We start from the raw sequence: 19327 nt of genomic DNA on the forward strand, positions 1-19327 counted from the left end.
ATAATTCCTAACTTTATGGGAAAACTATAAAAACTACTGTTCACTGCTTCCTTGATTTAAGCTTTCGTATGCGTTTTTTGAAGTACAGATGATTTATAATGTTGCAGTAGTTTCAGGTGTACGGCAAAGTGATTCAGTTATATACATTTATATGTATATATTCTTTTTCATTGTAAGTTATTACAAGGTAATAAATATATTTTCCTGCGCTATATAGCAGATCCTTGTTGCTCATCTATTTTATGTAGAGCAGTATGTATGTATTAATTTGTATGCATTTAAATGTGTTCATTATAATACATGTCATTTACATTTAAGAATTAAATACAAAGATGTTGTTCCTAGGAAATACCATCTTCTCAACACTAATTAAGTAAACCCCTTTTTTTTTTACGTACAATTAAATATATTTGCATTTGTGTAGTATTTGGAAATGAGACTCAGTTATCTAGTTTTCTTCAGAAAGTTTTTTTTTTTTTCTATTATAAGGATACTTTTTAAATAGTCTTAAAATTCTAACAGAGGAACTATGCTAGACTAAAAAAAGTAGTTCATTCTTACCAGGAATTTAATTATACTTTTGGTCCATACAGTTGTGTCGTAGATTTTGAGAATTGTTACATTCTGCATTTCAGAGTGGATGTCTTCAAATGAAAACATCCCTGTTATTCACTGCCTTTCTACAGACTGGTTTTGATTTTAAATCTCTTTTCAGGTGACAACTCCTGGCCCAGTCAGTAACAAGAGAATGGTTCACTTTTCTCCAGATTCTCATCACCACGAGTGAGTGTGCACTGTATTTGTATAATCTTGTTGGACTATTCTGCATCTTTTTGGGGGGAAATTGGTAACTATTGCTAGTAAAGACGGTTTAATTTAAGTCCACCTTAAAAAAGAGTAAACATCATATGCCCATAACAGTAGTCCAATGGAACAATTTAAATGAAACCCATGGCAAAAATTTAAAGAAAGGTTTTTAAATACTGTCACTCTTTTACTTGTGATAAAATTTGAAATTCATGTGTTATTGAAATTCATATATTATCTTAGAGCATTCACATTTTCATTACATTAAGTAGCATCAGGCTCTCACTTCCTTCCTCCCACAGCCCTTTCTAAAGTATTGAAATGAAGAGTGAGTGATTCTTATTCTCATTAATTCTGTACCCTCTGCTCCTGTCCAGCATGAGCTGTGAAGGAACCAGAATGTATTTTCATTTAACAACAGAAGGAAGAGACTAATTTACTAGATAATTCGAAAAAATTAAAGCTTCAGCTTAGTGAGTTTGGACATGAATTTGAGCAAACTCTGGGAGATAGTGGAGCACGAGGAGCCTGATGCGCTGCAGTCCATGGGGTCTCAGAGAATCGGACTCAACTTAGCGACTGAACAACAACAAACCAGTGAGTTATGGGGTGGCCTTCTAGGTGCTGATCCTGTTTCTAAGTTTATCTTTGTTGGAAAACCTTAAATACGTCGTGTATTTTGTCCCAATACCCTATGTCTCCCATGAATCTGGTTGAACTTAAGAAAGGCCATTAAAGTATGGAATGATATGAATTAATTATTGAATGAATTTTTTTCTGGTAAACAATTCCATTAGGACCCACTAGATCCTATTTTTTTAATCTACTTTTTAAAAATTGGAGTGTAATTGCTTTATAATATTGTATTAGTTTCTGCTGTACAACGTGAATCAGCTACATGTACACATATATCCCCTCCCTCTTAAATTTATTTACTTCTTGTATGAGACATAAATTATTTGTTCAGATGTAGCTTAATTTATAAATTTTGTTAATATAATTTATGTGCTATAAGATTATTTATATAAATTATTTTATATATTTATTTTTATAGCTTATTATATCACAATCTTCCCTTTTAATAGCTTATCTTATTCATTTTTTATTATCCTATAAGACCTTCTCTCTTTTTTTCCCTCAAACAACAACAAAAAAAAATGGATAAAGCATTTTAAAATCTCAGAGCGACAACAATTTGTATGTTTTCATCTCAGTCTTTGTTCTGATATAAAACCAGTACTCAAGAAAATAGATCTGGAGCTATATTTAAATCAAAAATTACATTTGATAAAGATTTTAAATGCTCCGAGGGCAAACGATCTCTTTATCACCATCATAGCCCGGTACTAGTTACTAAATGAGTGAAGACATGGAAGTTTGTATTTAAAATAGGACAAACTTGGTAATGTCAGTCGAGCGTTGCTTCTCAAATTAGGAGGTATGACCCTCATTTGTAATATCCTGACATCCTCCCACACCCATCTCCCAGTGGTTCTCAATCAATTAAAAAAAGAGTTTCTGGGGATGGAACTTAGATGCCACTATTTTCAGAGTTTCCCAGGTCATCCCAATGTTTCATTACCATTCTCTCAGCACTCAGGATAATGTCAGTCAATGACTAAAATGGTCTAAAATGGTCACTTTACTACCTTGCACTCTACATGCTACTAGTCCACTTTTTCTTAGTAATCTTATTCTGACCTCCTGTTTTCTGTATCCTGCTCCATTATTTTAATTAAAACTCCATTATATTTTATATGTATCTTTCTGCCTGTACTGTCTCACTATTTCAGTACACACTACTTACTTCTACTACTTAATTTCAGTTCTGATCCTTTTATTCCCCTATGAAAACTTCCAATATTCTTCTTGACAGTAGAGAAACCTTAGCATATCATTAGACACCTTCCACATTATGGCTCCAGTTTCCCTCCAATTTGTTCCCATTGCCTTTCCCTTGAAACACCCATGTTCCAGCTGCCCACCGCTGTGCCCTGAATATAACCTCTGCTTCAGTGGCTTCCTCAGCCACTGACTTTCTTTGCTCAATTCATTTCTTCCTACCCATATCTGTCAAAACCTTATTTGTTTTCAAGGCTGTTTGAAAAAACATTTATTTATAAGATGTACTAGGTACAAGTAACCAAGCAGAGGTTTAAATCAGTCATGATAGGTTATTTGAGTATGGCACATGAAAAAATGAAAGTGAAAGTCTTAGTTGCTTGTTCATGTCCAGCTCTTTGGGACCCCACGAACTGTACCCCACCGGGCTTCTCTGTCCATGGAATTCTCCAGGCAAGAATACGAGAGTAGGTATCCATTCTCTTCTCCAAGGGACTTTCCTGACCCAGGGATCAAACCCAGGTCTCCTGCATTGCAGGCAGATTCTTTCCCATGTGAGCCCCCTAACAAAGTGAGGATTAGAAGAGGAAGCTATCTGTTGGGTAACAAAATTTGTCATATTTAGCTCATTGACTTTTTAACACACACTCTTCCTTCCATGCATACATACCATGTGAAATGCCTTTCTTGCCTTTTCCAAAGAAGACCACTTCAAAGTCTCATCCAGTTACTTTACCTATCTCAAAATCTCATCCAAGTCCTCCAAGTGACATGAAATTTCAATCAGATCTGGCTATGGCTCCTCGTAGTATGTGGTATAAATTAAAGTTGCCTGCATACAAGATATAGAATTGCAGAAAAGCCAGGGTACCTCACAAAAGTTCTGATTTACCAAAGAAAGCACTTGGTACTCAATTTTTGCCACAACACGTACATCCAGTTTGGGAAGCAGTCCTGATCTGCTTTCTTGGAGGACTTCCATGTATCTATACTGTAAGATCACAGCTGATCTGTCCATTGCAGCAGATGCCCTTTCAGGGTGCTACACAGTTTTTGCAACACATTTCTCTTTTCCTTTTCAGCTTTACTGAGGTTTAATTTACAAATAAAAACTTGTAAAATTTTTTAAATGTGTACATTTTACATACATGTAATTATACATGTATGTATAATACATACATGTTTACATACATGATAATTATACATACATACACACACATTGTGAAAGAATTCCCACCATCAAACTAATATATCCATCAGTTCACATATTTACTTTTTCTTTTTCCTGGTGAGAACATTTAAGATCTATCTCCTAACTTTCAATCATACAATATTAATTATAGTTGCCATCAGTGTACGTTAGCTCCTCAGGCTTTATTCATCTATAACTGAAAGTTTGTGCCCTTTTTTCAGCCTCTCTCTATTTCCTACACCCCACTCCCCATCCCAGCCCCTGTCAACCACATTCTAGTCTGTTTCTACAAGTTCAACTCTTTTTTTTTAAGATTCCATATATATATATATGATATGCACCATTTATATTTGTCTATCTGGCTCATTGCACCTAGCACGATGCCCTCCAGGTTCATCCACGTTATCACAAATGGAATTATTTCCTTTGGTTGTTTCCATGTCTTGGCTATTATAAATAATGCTACAGTGAATATGAAGGTGCTTATATCTTTTCAAGTTAGTGGGGAAAAAAAATTTGTCAGGCTAATGATTTTGCTTCCTTCAGATAAATACGCAGAAGTGGTACTACTGGATGGCATAGTAGTTCTATTTTTAATTTTTTGAGGAACATTTATATTGTTTTCCATAGTGACAGTGCCTGTTTGCATTACCACTGTCAGTGTAAAAGGATCCCCTTTTCTCCACATCATCAACACCAGCATTTGTTTTTCTTCCCTATCTGATGATAGCATCTTAACAAGTGTGAGATGTTCTTATTATGCTTTTGACTTACATTCCCCTGATGATTAGTGATGTTGAGCACCTTTTCATGTACCAATTGGTCATTTGTATGCCTTATTTGGAAAAACATCTATTCAAATTCTTTGCCCATTTTTTAATTGTGTAATTTGGGGCTTTTTGCTGCTAAGTTGTATGGCTTCCCTGTGTTGCGTATCTTGGATATTAAGCTTTTATCAGTTGTGAAAGTGAAGTGAAAGTGTTAGCTGCTCAGTCGTGTTCAACTCTTTGTGACGTCATGGACAGGCTCCTCTGGGATTCTCCAGGCAAGATTACTGGAGTGGGTTGCCATTCCCTTCTCCAGGGGATTTTCCCATCCCAGGGATTGAACCTGGGTCTCCTGCATTGCAGGCAGATTCCTTACCGTCTGAGCCACCAGGGAAGCCCATTATCAGATATATGATTGCAAATATTTTGCCCCATTGAGTAGGCTGCCTTTTCATTTTGCTGATGCTCCCTTTGCTGTAATAGAAGCTTTTTAGTTAGATGTAACCCCACTAGTTTATTTTTACTTTTGTTGCCTTTTCTTTTGGGGTTAAATTTTTAAAAAATTACCAAGTCAAGGAGATTACCACCCCCCCTGCCATGTTTTCTTTCAGAAATCATAGGATTTAAGTTTTATGTTAAAGTCTTTAATCCATTTTGAGTGTTTTTTGTGCATGGTGTAAGATAGAGGCCCTATTTCACTCTTTTGCAGTCGGCTGTCAGTTTTCCTAGCACCACTTATTGTAGAGACAGTCCTTTTTTCATTGCGTATTCTTAGCTCCTTGTCATAAATAACTTGACTATATATTCATGGATTTATTTCTAGGCTCTCTATTCTGTTCCATTGATCTATGTGTCTGTTTTTAACCAATATCATACTGTTTTGATTGCTATAATTTTTGTGCGAATATATGTATATATATATATATATACATATATTCAGTATGTATACTTTGAATATAGTTTCAAATCAGGACGTGTGATAGCTTCAACTTTGTTCTTCTTTATCAAGATTACTTTGTATATTTAGGGGGTTTTGTGGTTCCACAAGTATTTTAGGATTTTTTTTTCTTCCTATGAAAACTGCCATTAGAGTTTTTATGATTCCCTTCATTCTGTGGACTGTATGGATATCTGTGCATAGTATAGATATTTTAGCAATATTAATTGTTCCTACTCATTAATACAAAATCTCTTTCCATTTATTTGTGTCTTCTTCCATTTCTTCCATCAGTGTTTTATAGTTCTGGGTATATAGAAGTTTTACCTCTTTGGTTAAATTTATTCCTAAATGTTTTATTCTTTTTGATGCTGTTGTATATGGGATTGTTTTCATAGCTTCTTTCTCTGATACTTTGTTGTTAGTGTATCCAAACACAACCAATTTATGTATATTGATTTTGTGTCCTGTAACTTTACTGAACTTGTCCATTTGTTCTACTAGCTTTTTGGTGGAGTCTTTAGGATATTCTGTATGTAATATCAAGTCATCTGCAGAGACAGTTTTACTTCTTTTCTGATATGGATGTTTTTACTTTCTTTTTCTTGCCTGATTTCTCTGGCTAGGATCTCCTATATATGTTAAATAGAAGTGGCAAGAGTAATCTTTTTCCTAATCTTAGAGGCAAAACTTTTTCCTAATCTTAGAGGCAAAACTTTTTCCTAATCTTAGAGGCAAAACTTTCAGCTTTTTACCATTGACTGTCATGTTAGCTTTGGACTTATCATATATGGTCTTTACCATATTGCAGTACATTCCTTCTATTTGTTGAGCATTTTTATCGTTAAAAGATGTTGAATTTTATCGTATGCTTTTTCTGCATCTATTAAGATAATCATGACTTTTATTCTTCATTTTGTTAACTTGATGTATCACATTTTTATTGATTAGCAGTTGTTAATTTTTTTGGATGGTTTTTGACTACTGTTCAGTCTCCTCCCTAGTTATTAATCTTTTCTAATTTTCTATTTTTTCGTGATTTCAGTTTGGTAAATTGTGTGTTTCTAGGAATTTTTCCATTTCTTCTAGGTTATCTGATTCGGTGGAGTATAACTGGTTATAGTATTTCCTTATGATCCTTAGTATTTTTTGTGTGATCAGTTCTAATGGCTCCTCTTTCATTTCTGACTTTATTTATTTGATGCTTATTGATGGTAGCTTTCTAATAAAATTTTATTTTTATGTTTAGTATTATCAAAACATATTTACGTTTGTTCAGTTAATTGTGTACCGATGAGCCTAGTCTTGTGTAGGAGATGCTCTTGGTTGTCTCACAAGTCTTTGTGATTGGCCAAGCCACCATCTTTGTTCTCGGTGGCTCCCAGTAATTGAGGGTGTGCCAAGATCATCAGTGTCCAAAAGGGAAGGATTACGGTCAGCCCCTCAGATGCAGGCTGATTATAAGCCATCCTCTCAGTCAGCAACTGGGAAAGTATGTAGTTAAGCCCCTTCCCTGGAAAAACAACACTGGATGTTTTGCCTGCTACCTCTGCCCTGATCTTGAGGGGACACTGTGTTGCCATAAGTGGGCATGGTTCCTGTGCCTGTTTAAAAACCGCTTCTTTGTTTGCTGTGGTCCTGTGGACCAATGAATGCAAGCTCTGTTGGCTGACAGAACCAGGAAATCCATGGGTCTGTCTCTCAGGTGGCCGGTACAAAAGCAGGGCACCAGACCTGTGAACAAATTCCTTCCAGAGAGGTGCTGGCGGCCTGTTTATGTTGTTGCAGCAAGCAGGAGTGGGAAGGCAGAGTGCCCACCACGCCCTGAACTCTGGGGCGGCTCACCACCAGCCCCTAGATGCATGCTAAGTTACACTCTGGAACCTCAGACAGCAGCTTGTGAAGTGTGCAGTCAGAACCGTTCCAGGAAAAGACTGGGAGATGGACGTTTCTGCTCCCTGTGGGCTCAGCCTTGCGGGGTAGCCGCAGCAAGTGCTCACGTGACCATTAAGAACTGCCTCTTTCTTTGCCACACACCTTTGACTCTCAGAACTGGATGCTTTGGGTAGGAGTCAAAATTGCCTCTCTTCCACTTTAGAAAAAAAAGATGCCCTCTCAGTTCTAATTTTATTTTGGCACATTGCCCCGAGGTTTAAAATCCTCTTGGGTTCCAAACAGGGGGTCATTCATATTGTACTGATATTGATGTTGACAGATTAAATCAAATGACTAAGTCACAGAGCTTAATGCTATTCAACTAGATAGTTTCTAATTCTTTGTTTTCAGCATCTGGTAGATGATTTAAAATACCCCTGAATCTTGAAATCATTGTGTGATGTTCTTAGGCATAAAACTCTGAAGGAGTTCAATAATCAAGTGATGGTTTTAACCAAATTCCTTTTATTTCCATCTACCAATTTGTGTGAACAAGGTTTCTGAGCACTCAAGGTATTAAAAATAACAATAGAATTGATGCCAAAGTTATATTCATCAATGGGTACATGAATTAATTTGGGAAAAAGCTTATTAATGATAGCTTTCTAATAACATTTTATTTTTATGTTTTGTATTATCAAAATATATTTATGTTGGTTTGGTTAATTCTGTGCTAATGATAACTGTTTCAGATCTTGGGTAATTGATGGTTATCAACTAACAGCAATTATTATTAGTTTGACAAACTTATAAACTTCTCAAATTTTTTGTTCCAGTATTATAATCACAAATCTTTAAGAAAATGTTATAGGTGTATGTGTATATATATGTGTATGTATGTGTATATATATATATATATGTATATATACACACACAAATGTGTGTCTGTGTGTATTCCATGAAGAAGGGAATGGCTACCCACTCCAGTATTCTTCCTTGGAGAATTCCACTGACAGAGAAGCCTGGCAGGCTACAGTCCGTAGGGTTGCAAAGAGTCGGACACAACTGACCATGCAAAAGAGTCAGATACGACTTAGAAGTTGAGCACTCAGGCAAATATATATATGTGTGTATGTGTGTGTGTGTATAGATATACACACAAATTTTTGTTGCAGAAGACTATGATAGGGTAACTAACAAAAGGCTTTCAAGCATAAAATTATATTACATTAGGATACACTTCTGTGAGGGAGTGAATTGGAAATTCAAGGACTTGCAGGAGAAACTTAAACCATGTAAAATTTTCAACTTTTAAAGAAATGCCTGTCCTAGTATCTTTTTTTAATGGATTGATGGCTGGTATAAAAAGCACAGTGATATTTAGATTCCAATGTATATATTCAAAGAGTGGTGCAATTATTTGACTTTAAAATATCAATATATACATATGTAATATAAAATGAATCCTTTACAAATATTTAGATTACAGTGAAAATTTTAGATGCCTGCATAAAATATGCAAGCAAAAGATATTTTCATAACTGTTTCAGACACTATGTGCTCAAAAATGGTTGAAGATCACTCTTTTGTAGACCCTTGTCAGGAAAAAATAACAAAATATCCTACAAGTAATGGTTTAAACAGGTAGCTGTTTAGTATACTGACATAATCAGAAATCTGGAATTAGAAAGTTCTAGAGCTATTGAGGAGGCCATAACAGTATCTGCTACAATATCCTTCAAGGAATCTTTTTTTTTTTCGCCTCAAATTCCCACCAGCAATTCTCAGCACCTTCTCTATTCTGCCTTTAGGTCTTTATTTCTACTGGATTATGATATTTGTTACATTATTTTCTAGACTGTAGTTATCATGTGTATATAATTCCTTTAACGGACCATAAATTTGCTAAGGATAGAGACTTTTTCTTTTTCTTAAAATTCTCAAAATATACAACACAACGCACACATCAAGAGTCACTGGCTCGGGACTTCCCTGGTGGTCCAGTGGGTAAGAATCCACCCTGCAATGCAGGGACACAGGTTCGAGCCCTGACCAAGGAACTAAGATCCCACATGTGGTGGAGCCTCTAAGCCTGCATGCCCCAGCTAGAGAGCCCAGGTAGCACGATGAAAGATCTCACATGATGCAGTAAAGATACCGTGTGCAGCAACTAAGATCCAGCACAGCCCAGACCCAGTGCAGCCAAATAAGTAATAAATTAATTAAAAAGTCATTGGCTCTGCGATCAAGGTTATCAAGTTCCACTACTGCCTAGTGATAAAGGGACAACCCCATTCCCTTCCTGATGCTTGCACAGAGCATAGGGAAAGCATAGATGAACTGTGGCTTTTGTGTAATCCTGCTACACTCTCCTCGGAGCTGTAGTGACCACCTGAAAACAGTCAGTTAAAATCATCTTTAGAAATTTCTTACTGGTTAGTAGGCAACAATTACGACTGTCAGTTGATGACTCCTCTAAGTCAGTGTTTGTTTTGTTTTGGAAGGTGAACTACAAAAAACAATCTGATACAGGAATCCTCAAAATTTTACTTCATAGAATTTCAACAATTTTATTTTTAATAAATGTGGGGAAATATTTTGCAGGTTCTAATGCAATAACATTTAGGAATTTTCAGTACCAGTGATCGCATGGTTAATAAAGTTTGGTGTAGGGGGCTTTGGAAATAGCAAATCTGAGAAACAGAGCTGCTGAGCTAGGGAACAGAAAGGGATAGTTTTTTGGTTTTCTTTTTTCTTTTTTTAGTTGCTTTGCAATGTTTTGTTAGTTTCTTCTGTAGAGCAAAGTGAATCAGCTATATGTATACCTAGGTCCCTTCCTTTTTCAGATTTCGTTCCCATTTAGGTCACCACAGAGCACTGAGTAGACTTCCCTGGTTATGCACCTGGTTCTCGTTAGTTATCTGTTTTATACATAGTAATGTGTGGTTTTAGAGTTAATAGAACAGTACCCAGCATGGGACTCAGTGTGGAAAAACTCACCTCACTGGAAGTTTTCAGTGCAGTATATGAGAATAGTGGAGGTAAGTCATTAAAACCTGAATAGTTTCCAGAAAGATATTTTACAAAAGTTTCAGGTATAAAATAAGACTACTGGTAGAAATCTGATGAACAGCCAACTTTGCTGCAGACATGTTAGATTATGGAGTCTTGGTTTTAAAGGTAAATGTGCATGTGCTCTGTACAGATGTTAAAAAGCCTTGTAGAGTGTCATAATTATGAAAATGTTATTATTTTCACTATACTACTTGCTTTGTGTGCTATGCTTAGTTGCTCAGTTGTGTCCAACTCTTTGTGACCCTCTGCCAGGCCCCTCTGTCCATGGGGATTCTCTAGGCAAGAATACTAGAATGGGTTGCCATGCCCTCCTCCAGGGGATCTTCCCAACCGAGGGATCGAACCCAGGTCTCCCACATTGCAGACAGGTTCTTTACCATCTGAGCCACCATGGAGGCCCATACTACTTGTTTTATATCCCATCTAATCATTGTTTCCGTGGAACATGTACTTCTGTGTTAAAGGTCCAGGTGTTAGTAACATACAATGATGTGTGTGTGTTCATTCTCTCGGTAATGTCTGATTCTCTGCAACCCCATGGACTGTAGTCCACCAGGTTCCTCTGTCCTTGGAACTCTTCAGGCAAGAATTTTGGAGTGAGTTGCCATTTCCTCCTCCAGGGGGTCTTCCCGACCCAGGGATCGAACCCATGTCTCCCGTGTCTCCTGCATTGCAGGCAGGTTCTTCACTGCTGAGCCATCAGGGAAGCCAATAATATATGATAAGTTTCTTTTAATTAAAAATATAACGCAGGAACAGAATAGAAAGCCCAGAGATAAATCCACGAACCTATGGACACCTTATCTTTGACAAAGGAGGCAAGGATATACAATGGAAAAAAGACAACCTCTTTAACAAGTGGTGCTGGGAAAACTGGTCAACCACTTGCAAAAGAATGAAACTAGAACACTTTCTAACACCATACACAAAAATAAACTCAAAATGGATTAAAGATCTAAATGTAAGACCAGAAACTATAAAACTCCTAGAGGAACATAGGCAAACACTCTCCGACATAAATCACAGCAAATCCCTCTATGACCCACCTCCCAGAATATTGGAAATAAAAGAAAAACTAAACAAATGGGATTAATGAAACTTAAAAAGCTTTTGCACTACAAAGGAAACTATAAGTAAGGTGAAAAGACAGCCGTCAGATTGGGAGAAAATAATAGCAAATGAAGAAACACAAAGGATTAATCTCAAAAATATACAAGCAACTCCTGCAGCTCAATTCCAGAAAAATAAATGACCCAATCAAAAAATGGGCCAAAGAACTAAACAGACATTTCTCCAAAGAAGACATACAGATGGCTAACAAACACATGAAAAGATGCTCAACATCACTCATTATCAGAGAAATGCAAATCAAAACCACAATGAGGTACCATTACACGCCAGTCAGGATGGCTGCTATCCAAAAGTCTACAAGCAATAAATGCTGGAGAGGCTGTGGAGAAAAGGGAACCCTCTTACACTGTTGGTGGGAATGCAAACTAGTACAGCCACTGTGGAAAACAGTGTGGAGAATTCCTTTAAAAAACTGGAAATAGAACTGCCATATGACCCAGCAATATCACTTCTGGCATACACACTGAGGAAACCAGATCTGAAAGAGACACATGCACCCCAATGTTCATCGCAGCACTGTTTATAATAGCCAGGACATGGAAGCAACCTAGATGCCCATCAGCAGATGAATGGATAAGGAAGCTGTGGTACATATACACCATGGAATTTACTCAGCCGTTAAAAAGAATTCATTTGAACCAGTCCTAATGAGATGGATGAAACTGGAGCCCCTTATACAGAGTGAAGTAAGCCAGAAAGATAAAGAACATTACAGCATACTAACACATATATATGGAATTTAGAAAGATGGTAACGATAACCCTATATGCAAAACAGAAAAAGAGACACAGAAATACAGAACAGACTTTTGAACTCTGTGGGAGAAGGTGAGGGTGGGATTTTCAAAAGAACAGCATGTATACTATCTATGGTGAAACAGATCACCAGCCCAGGTGGGATGCATGAGACAAGTGCTCCGGCCTGGTGCACTGGGAAGACCCAGAGGAATCGGGTGGAGAGGGAGATGGGAGGGGGGATCGGGATGGGGAATAAGTGTAAATCTATGGCTGATTCATATCAATGTATGACAAAACCCAAAAAAAAAAAAAGAAAACAGAAAAAAAAAAGAAGGAAAAAAAAAAATATAACGCAGACAAAGGAAATATTCATTAAAATAACTATAGAGAGGTACACAAAATGTGACAAGAACCTCAGTCTTACTAAAGGAGAGAAATTAATATCTAATGTCTGAGTAAAAATAACACGCTAAGTTTTGAAATTCACATTTAATTATTGGGTTGACTTTTTGAAGATACAAGTATAAAAATTTGCAAAATAAAAATCAATTTATGACTACCTAGTTTTAAAAAATATTAAAGGTATCAAATGGATTACTTTTTATTCATTCCGTTTCCATTTATATACTGACTGTAAGTGGTCCAGAATTTTTTTCTTTCCAGTATTTTTCTAATTATTTATGAGATACTTGTTTTTAACTTGAGTAAATATAATTTTTAATTGATTTTTACATTGATACTTATATTTTGCATTTATTTCATTTGGAAGTCTAGGAAATTTATGTGAGAAATTGTGTATAAATCCAAACTTACTTTCAATGCACACAAGTAACTGCTTACAATCCTATGATAAATTCCTTTATAAAGCAGCTATTCACCCTTTATATTATCTTCTGTGTAAATATCGAGTTTGCTTAATGTAAGATTTGCCCAGATTAAAGGTTAGGGTCATTGGGAATACATTTACATACATTTACAGTTTGTAATTTAGCATCTATGTCTCGATGGTGAAAGTAGCTTCAACTTTAGATTGTGATAAATAAAACAGACTGGATCAATTCCTCTTCTGATTTGCTGTGATTCCCTTGGAATCTTGCTATGTCAAGAACATTCTTAAGTGAAACTGGCTTTTTTTTTTTTTTTTTTTTTTTTGGCCCTTGCAAGTCAATGGCAGTGAGGAATGCAAAGACCACTAGTTCAGTATTATGGGGACCTCGTCTCTCCAAACCAAGACCAGACTTCTCTCTGCTGCCCAGGGCTGCATAGAATATACTTTGAAGCCAACACTTTGAGAATCACAGGCAGAAATAGTACCAAAAGCACCAAATTTCATGTGTCATCCTGGGTCATGTGTGAAGGGCCTGTGGAACTCCATGTCAGCATCGTCTGCATTGACACATGTGCCTTGGTCTTTTGGCATCCTCAATTATAGTTGCTAGAAAGATGTAGTTCTTACCTAGCCCTGTGGCTTCTTCTTAATACTCTCTCTTCTCAGCTTAATTTTTATTTCCATGTCTTGACCCATGAAACCCTATTATAGGATATTGAGTTAGGAGTTTGACATTTCTTCTTCCCCATTCCTAAACACCCCCACATTTGTTACACACTTATTCATACTTAAGAGTCTCTCCAGTAAAACAGTGATGGTTCACAGGGAAGATGTTCAGTGTAGAAGATTATATACATTTCCAAAGCTAGTTCAAATTTTCAATGATAACCTATTTATACTAGTGCTATCCTATAGAACTTTTTGCAGTAATGGAAATGTTCTGTATCTGCACTGCTGATTATGGGAGCCACTAAACATGTGTGTCTAGAGCACTTGAAATGTCACTAGTACAACTGAGGAACCTAATTTTTCACATTAATTTAAATAGCCATATCTGGCTATAATATCCATATTATTGTTGTTTAGCCACTAAATCATGTCCAACTCTTTTGCAACAGCACAAACGGTAGCCCACCAGGCTCTTCTGTCCATGGGATTTCCCAGGCAAGGATACTGGAGTGGTTTGCCATTTTCTCCTCCAGGGGAGTCTTCTTGACCCAGGGATCGAACCCAAGTCTCCTGCATTGACAAGCAGATTCTTTACCACTGAACCATCTAGGGAGCCCCAGTATCCATATTAGAGAGCACAGATTTAGACCATGATGTGTACACAGCACACTAAGCATAAAATTATGCTGGTGAGTCAAAAAATAGAAACTCTATAAAAAATAGAAACTCTAAAAATAAAAATTTGTATTATAAACTGCTGTAGCTCTTCCCTTCTGAAAAGTACATTTTTAGGAGAAGACAAAATTTGAGGTTGGCTTTGTCCTTTTGCATAGATGTAATATTATTTGACTTGTCACAAAATCCTATACAATGCTACTTGTATTTCAACGCCGTAGGTGGGGGCAAGGGATTAAGTGAGAAAGAATTAGTGTGGAACACTACATCTACAGAGATTTTAGTTGAAAAAACCTTGTTCCCTGAAGCTTTATTATCTAGTTCTTACTTAAAAGAAAAACTAAAAAATAAAACCCCCTTCTACTCCACAGTTACCGACCACATTGCTGTACTGAAAAGAAGGCTGTAGAGAGGGCTCCGTAGGTGATGGCTGTTCCCATTATCACCAGGGCGGTGTGTTCAGTCTCTGAGTTGTGTCCAAGTCTTCGTGAGTTTTGTGACCCTGTGGACTGCAGCACGCCAGGCCCCCCGCCTCTCAGCATGGTAGGTGAGGATTAAAGGAAATCACGTGTAGCAGGCTTCGTTCTTAGACATCCCCCAAGGGCATCCATGTCCCAGAGGGAGAGGTGAGCCCAGAAACCAGTTAGCCCCTCGGAATCTTGAGAACAGACAGACCATCCCTGGCAGTCGATCAGTTTCACTCTTTTGTGCCCCTTCCTCCCAGGTGTGTCTTTCACTGTTAACCCCCTCTTAAGTCTCCTTGGGAATCTCAGCTCCAGTGAAATAAGTTCCTCTGTAACATCTTCCTCTTTCTTGCCCTTCATTCCTCTGCTGTCTTTGTATAAATTTGATTATTTGGCTTTCAAGGACACTATTTCCTCTATATTTCCTGTTTTGCTCATGTTTTCACTAAAAAATTAAGTAACCTTTATGTTTCATGAGGACATTAATAAAGAGAAAAAAAGGAAACAGAACAAAAGAGAAAGACTGCTCCTCCCCCCAATTATAATAACTGAAGGCAATGAAGGAGAATGGTGGTTAGGAATAAATATAGGGTGTGCAAGGAAACCAGAATTGAAAGAGACACGTGTACCCCAAGGTTCATTGCAGCACTGTTTACAATAGCTAGGACATGCAAGCAACTTAGATGTCCATCAGCAGATGAATGGATAAGGAAGCTGTGGTCCATATACACAATGGAATATTGCTCAGCTGTTAAAAAGTACACATTTGAGTCACATCTAATGAGGTGGATGAAACTGGAGCCTATTACACAGAGTGAAGTAAGTCAGAGAAATACCACGACAGTCTATTAAGGCATATATATGGAATTTAGAAAGATGGCAATGATAACCCTATATGCAAGGCAGCAAGAGAGACACAGATGTAAAGAACAGACTTTTGGACTCTGGGAGAAGGCAAGGGTGGGATGATCTGAGAGAACAGCATTAAGCATGTATATTGCCACATGTAAAATAGATGACCAGTGCAAGTTTGATGCATGAAGCAGGGCCCTTAAAGCTGGTGCTCTGGGACAACCCAGAGGGAAGGGATGGGGAGGGAGGTGGGAGGGGGTTTCAGGATGAGGGGACTCATGTACACCCATGGCTGATTCATGTCTGTGTACGGCAGAAACTACCACAATATTGTAAGTAATTATCCTCCAATTAAATAAAGTAATTAATTAAGAAAAAGAAGAATACAGGGTGTGGAATTAGACAGACTTAGTCCCAGTCTTGACTCCAGCCAGCTCTGTGACCTTGAATAGCCATATAACTTCCATAAGGTTGTGAGATTTGAATGAGATAATCTTCATGTGACCATTAGCATGGTTCCCAATACATATCTGACATTTATTATAATATTTTCTTATCACAGCCTACTATTCTTCCAACTCTTCTCTTTTCTTATGCTCACTGTATTCATACTTTAATAAAGATTGCATTCTGAAAACCCTCCATTTTCTGCATCATCCTCCTTGGGGCTCCCTATTCTTTCGTATTTATTCTCTGTCCTTTATTGTATCACCTCCAGTGTCCTCACTGTGTATTCGTTTTCTATGCTGCATAACAAATTACCACCAACTTAGTGACTCAAAGAATACCCCTTTACTGGCTCACAGTTCTCTTGACTACTGTAATCAAGACTCTGTGTGTTGACAGAACAGTACACAAATAAATCAACATAAGAGAATAGAGAACCCAGCAATAGGCCCACTCTAATAGCAGCACGCTCAACTGATTCTTTAAAAAGTATGAAATCAATTCAATGGAGGCAGAAAAGCTTTTCATCAAAATTAAAACTTTTGTTCTGTAAAACACCCTATTAATAAGATGAAAATATAAGCCGCGCACTGGGAGAAAGTATTTGCAAATCACACATCTGAAAAAGGCAGAGCTCAGCTGGGGGCCCTGCTCGGTGTCTGAGAAGGCTGAAGTCGCAGCATGCATCAGCTGTGTTGTCATTTAGAGGTTTTTGTAAAAGGAATCCACTTCCAAGTTCTTGAAGGTTGTTGGCAGAATGCAGTTCCCTGCGGCTATACTACTGAAGTCCTGGTTTTCTTGCTGACGACACGTCAGCCAGTGATCTCTCTCAGTTCCTAGAGGCTCCTTTCAGGTCCTGAGAACATGATCCCTAGACTACAAAGCCAGCTATGGAGAATCTTCTTCACATTGAAACTCTCATATTTTGGATCTGTCACCAGGAAGAGTTCAGTCCCTTCAAAGAATCACCCGCTAAGCTTAAGCCCACCAAGAATGAGCTCCCTTCCTTAAAGCCGGTTGTGCCATAAAACACACCCTAATTATAGCACTGACTATCCCGTCACATGCATGGGTCCTTTCTACACTCAAAGAGAGCAAGTTGTACGAGCGTGTGGATCGCTGGAAGTCCTCTTAGAATTCTGCCTGCCATCCTGCTCCATAAACTCCTAACCTTGGATGAATCAGTCCATCTACCCACCGCCATAGCTCCTCTACTGAGCACTGCTGAATAAAATCACAAAATTATATGATTTGTTGCTACGCAGATATATTAATAATCTTGAACAGTAGATCTTTCAGCAGTGCTTTCGTATGACCTTCCATAACAACACTTTCGGTTTCTGTTGTCCCAAAAATGTTATCCTATGTCTTGTCACCAAGTCCCTGTAATAAACTGCCCACATCCTCTCCCCCGCCCCAAGAACTTGACTTTGTCTTCAGCTTTCCAAAGTAAGGCTATTAGTCCACAAATTTGGATGAACTTATCCGAATCAGGTGGCCAGAGTATTGGAGCTTCAGCTTCAGCATCAGTCCTTCCAATGAAGAAAAGTCGACTCATTGGAAGAGACCCTGATGCTGGGAAAGACTGAAGGCAGAAGGAGAAGAGGGCAGCAGAGGATGAGATGGTTAGATAGCATCACTGAGTCAGTGGTCATGAGTGTGAGCAAGCTCCAAGAGACAGTGAAGGACAAGGAAGCCTGACGTGCTGCAGTCCATGGAGTTGCAAAGAGTCAGATATGAGTTAGCTACTGAACAGCAGCAACAATCCAAATGTATCTTCTTCAGCTCTCCTTTTTCTTAGTATTAGAGGAAAAGAGCTTTCCTCTGTCCAGGGCTGATTCCAGCATCTGTGTTTTTTGATTGGAAGAAGTTTGGTTTTTTTTTTTTTCAATAGCTTCTTTTATATACTACATTTTTAAACCTCTTCTTTCCATTTCTTTCTGATCTCTCTCATATTTTGAAAGGCTAACTTCTAGATAGAGTGAATTATCCCATGCCCACTTCACTTCTTCACATCCCATTTCTTTTACACCCACTATAATTCAGGAGAAGGCAATGGCAACCCACTCCAGTACTCTTGCCTGGAAACTCCCATGGATGGAGGGGCCTGGTAGGCTGCAGTCCATGGGGTCGCTACAAGTCGGACACGACTGAGCGACTTCAATTTTCACTTTCATGCATTGGAGGAGGAAATGGCAACCCACTCGAGTGTTCTTGCCTGGAGAATCCCAGGGACGGGGAGCCTGGTGGGCTGCCGTCTGTGGGATCGCACAGAGTCAGACACGACTGAAGTAACTTAGCAGCAGCAGCAGCAGCATAACACTATAATTCAGATTCTTTCTACAGCACTTCCTGGAAACTTTTTTGGGAAAGATCACCAGTACATAGAAAAACTTGCAAAGGAAGGAAAACAGGTTAACTCTCAACTATGGGAGAGGCAAAAAGAAAAATTCAGCTGCCGAAAGTGTTCATGTAGTCATAATATCTGTACTCACTATTAATTAATCAAACATGGTGTTTATAACTTGAAATAGAGGGTTGGGAGCTATGAAAGAGCTAAATTTACAGTAAATAGAAAGTCACTTATTAATGTTTAAAATTAATCAAAAAATGCTAGTATAACCATATTCTGTAGAAACACATCATTAAATACCAAAAGAAAATGCAGAAAGAGTTGACAGTGGTTTCTCTAAACAGAGTGTAGGGGGTCAGGATAGATGAAACAAAGACTGCTGTTTTTCAGATTTTTTTGTTGATTTGTTTCATTTAGCTGCATGTATGCATTTTGATTTTTTAAAACATTTTTCTTTAAAGGAAAAGGCACAATCCAAGCAGAGGGGAAATTTATCAGGCAAGTTTTCAGGGAACTGAACTAAATGATTAGTTTCTAGTTGCTGATTAATACAAACATCATTTACAAATACCAATAAGTGTCTATTTCCACAACAAAAGTGGAATCTGACCTGCCAAAGAGCATCAGTGTCTCTGAGCTGAGAAAGGTTCATGTAAGAGCATGGCCACATCCTAC

General features: G+C 37.7%; 1 protein-coding gene across 1 annotated transcript in view; it reads left to right on the forward strand.

The window, feature by feature from the left end:
- Window positions 1-19327, forward strand: part of GPATCH2 (G-patch domain containing 2) — a 191390-nt gene that overhangs the window by 108953 nt on the left and 63110 nt on the right. Inside the window, exon 6 of the mRNA XM_043486165.1 lies at window positions 716-783. Within this exon, the coding sequence (XP_043342100.1) occupies window positions 716-783 (68 nt within the window). The remainder of the gene's footprint in view (window positions 1-715; window positions 784-19327) is intronic.

This window comes from Cervus canadensis, chromosome 13 (assembly GCF_019320065.1).
Source record: "Cervus canadensis isolate Bull #8, Minnesota chromosome 13, ASM1932006v1, whole genome shotgun sequence".
Taxonomy (NCBI): Eukaryota; Metazoa; Chordata; class Mammalia; order Artiodactyla; family Cervidae; genus Cervus; species Cervus canadensis.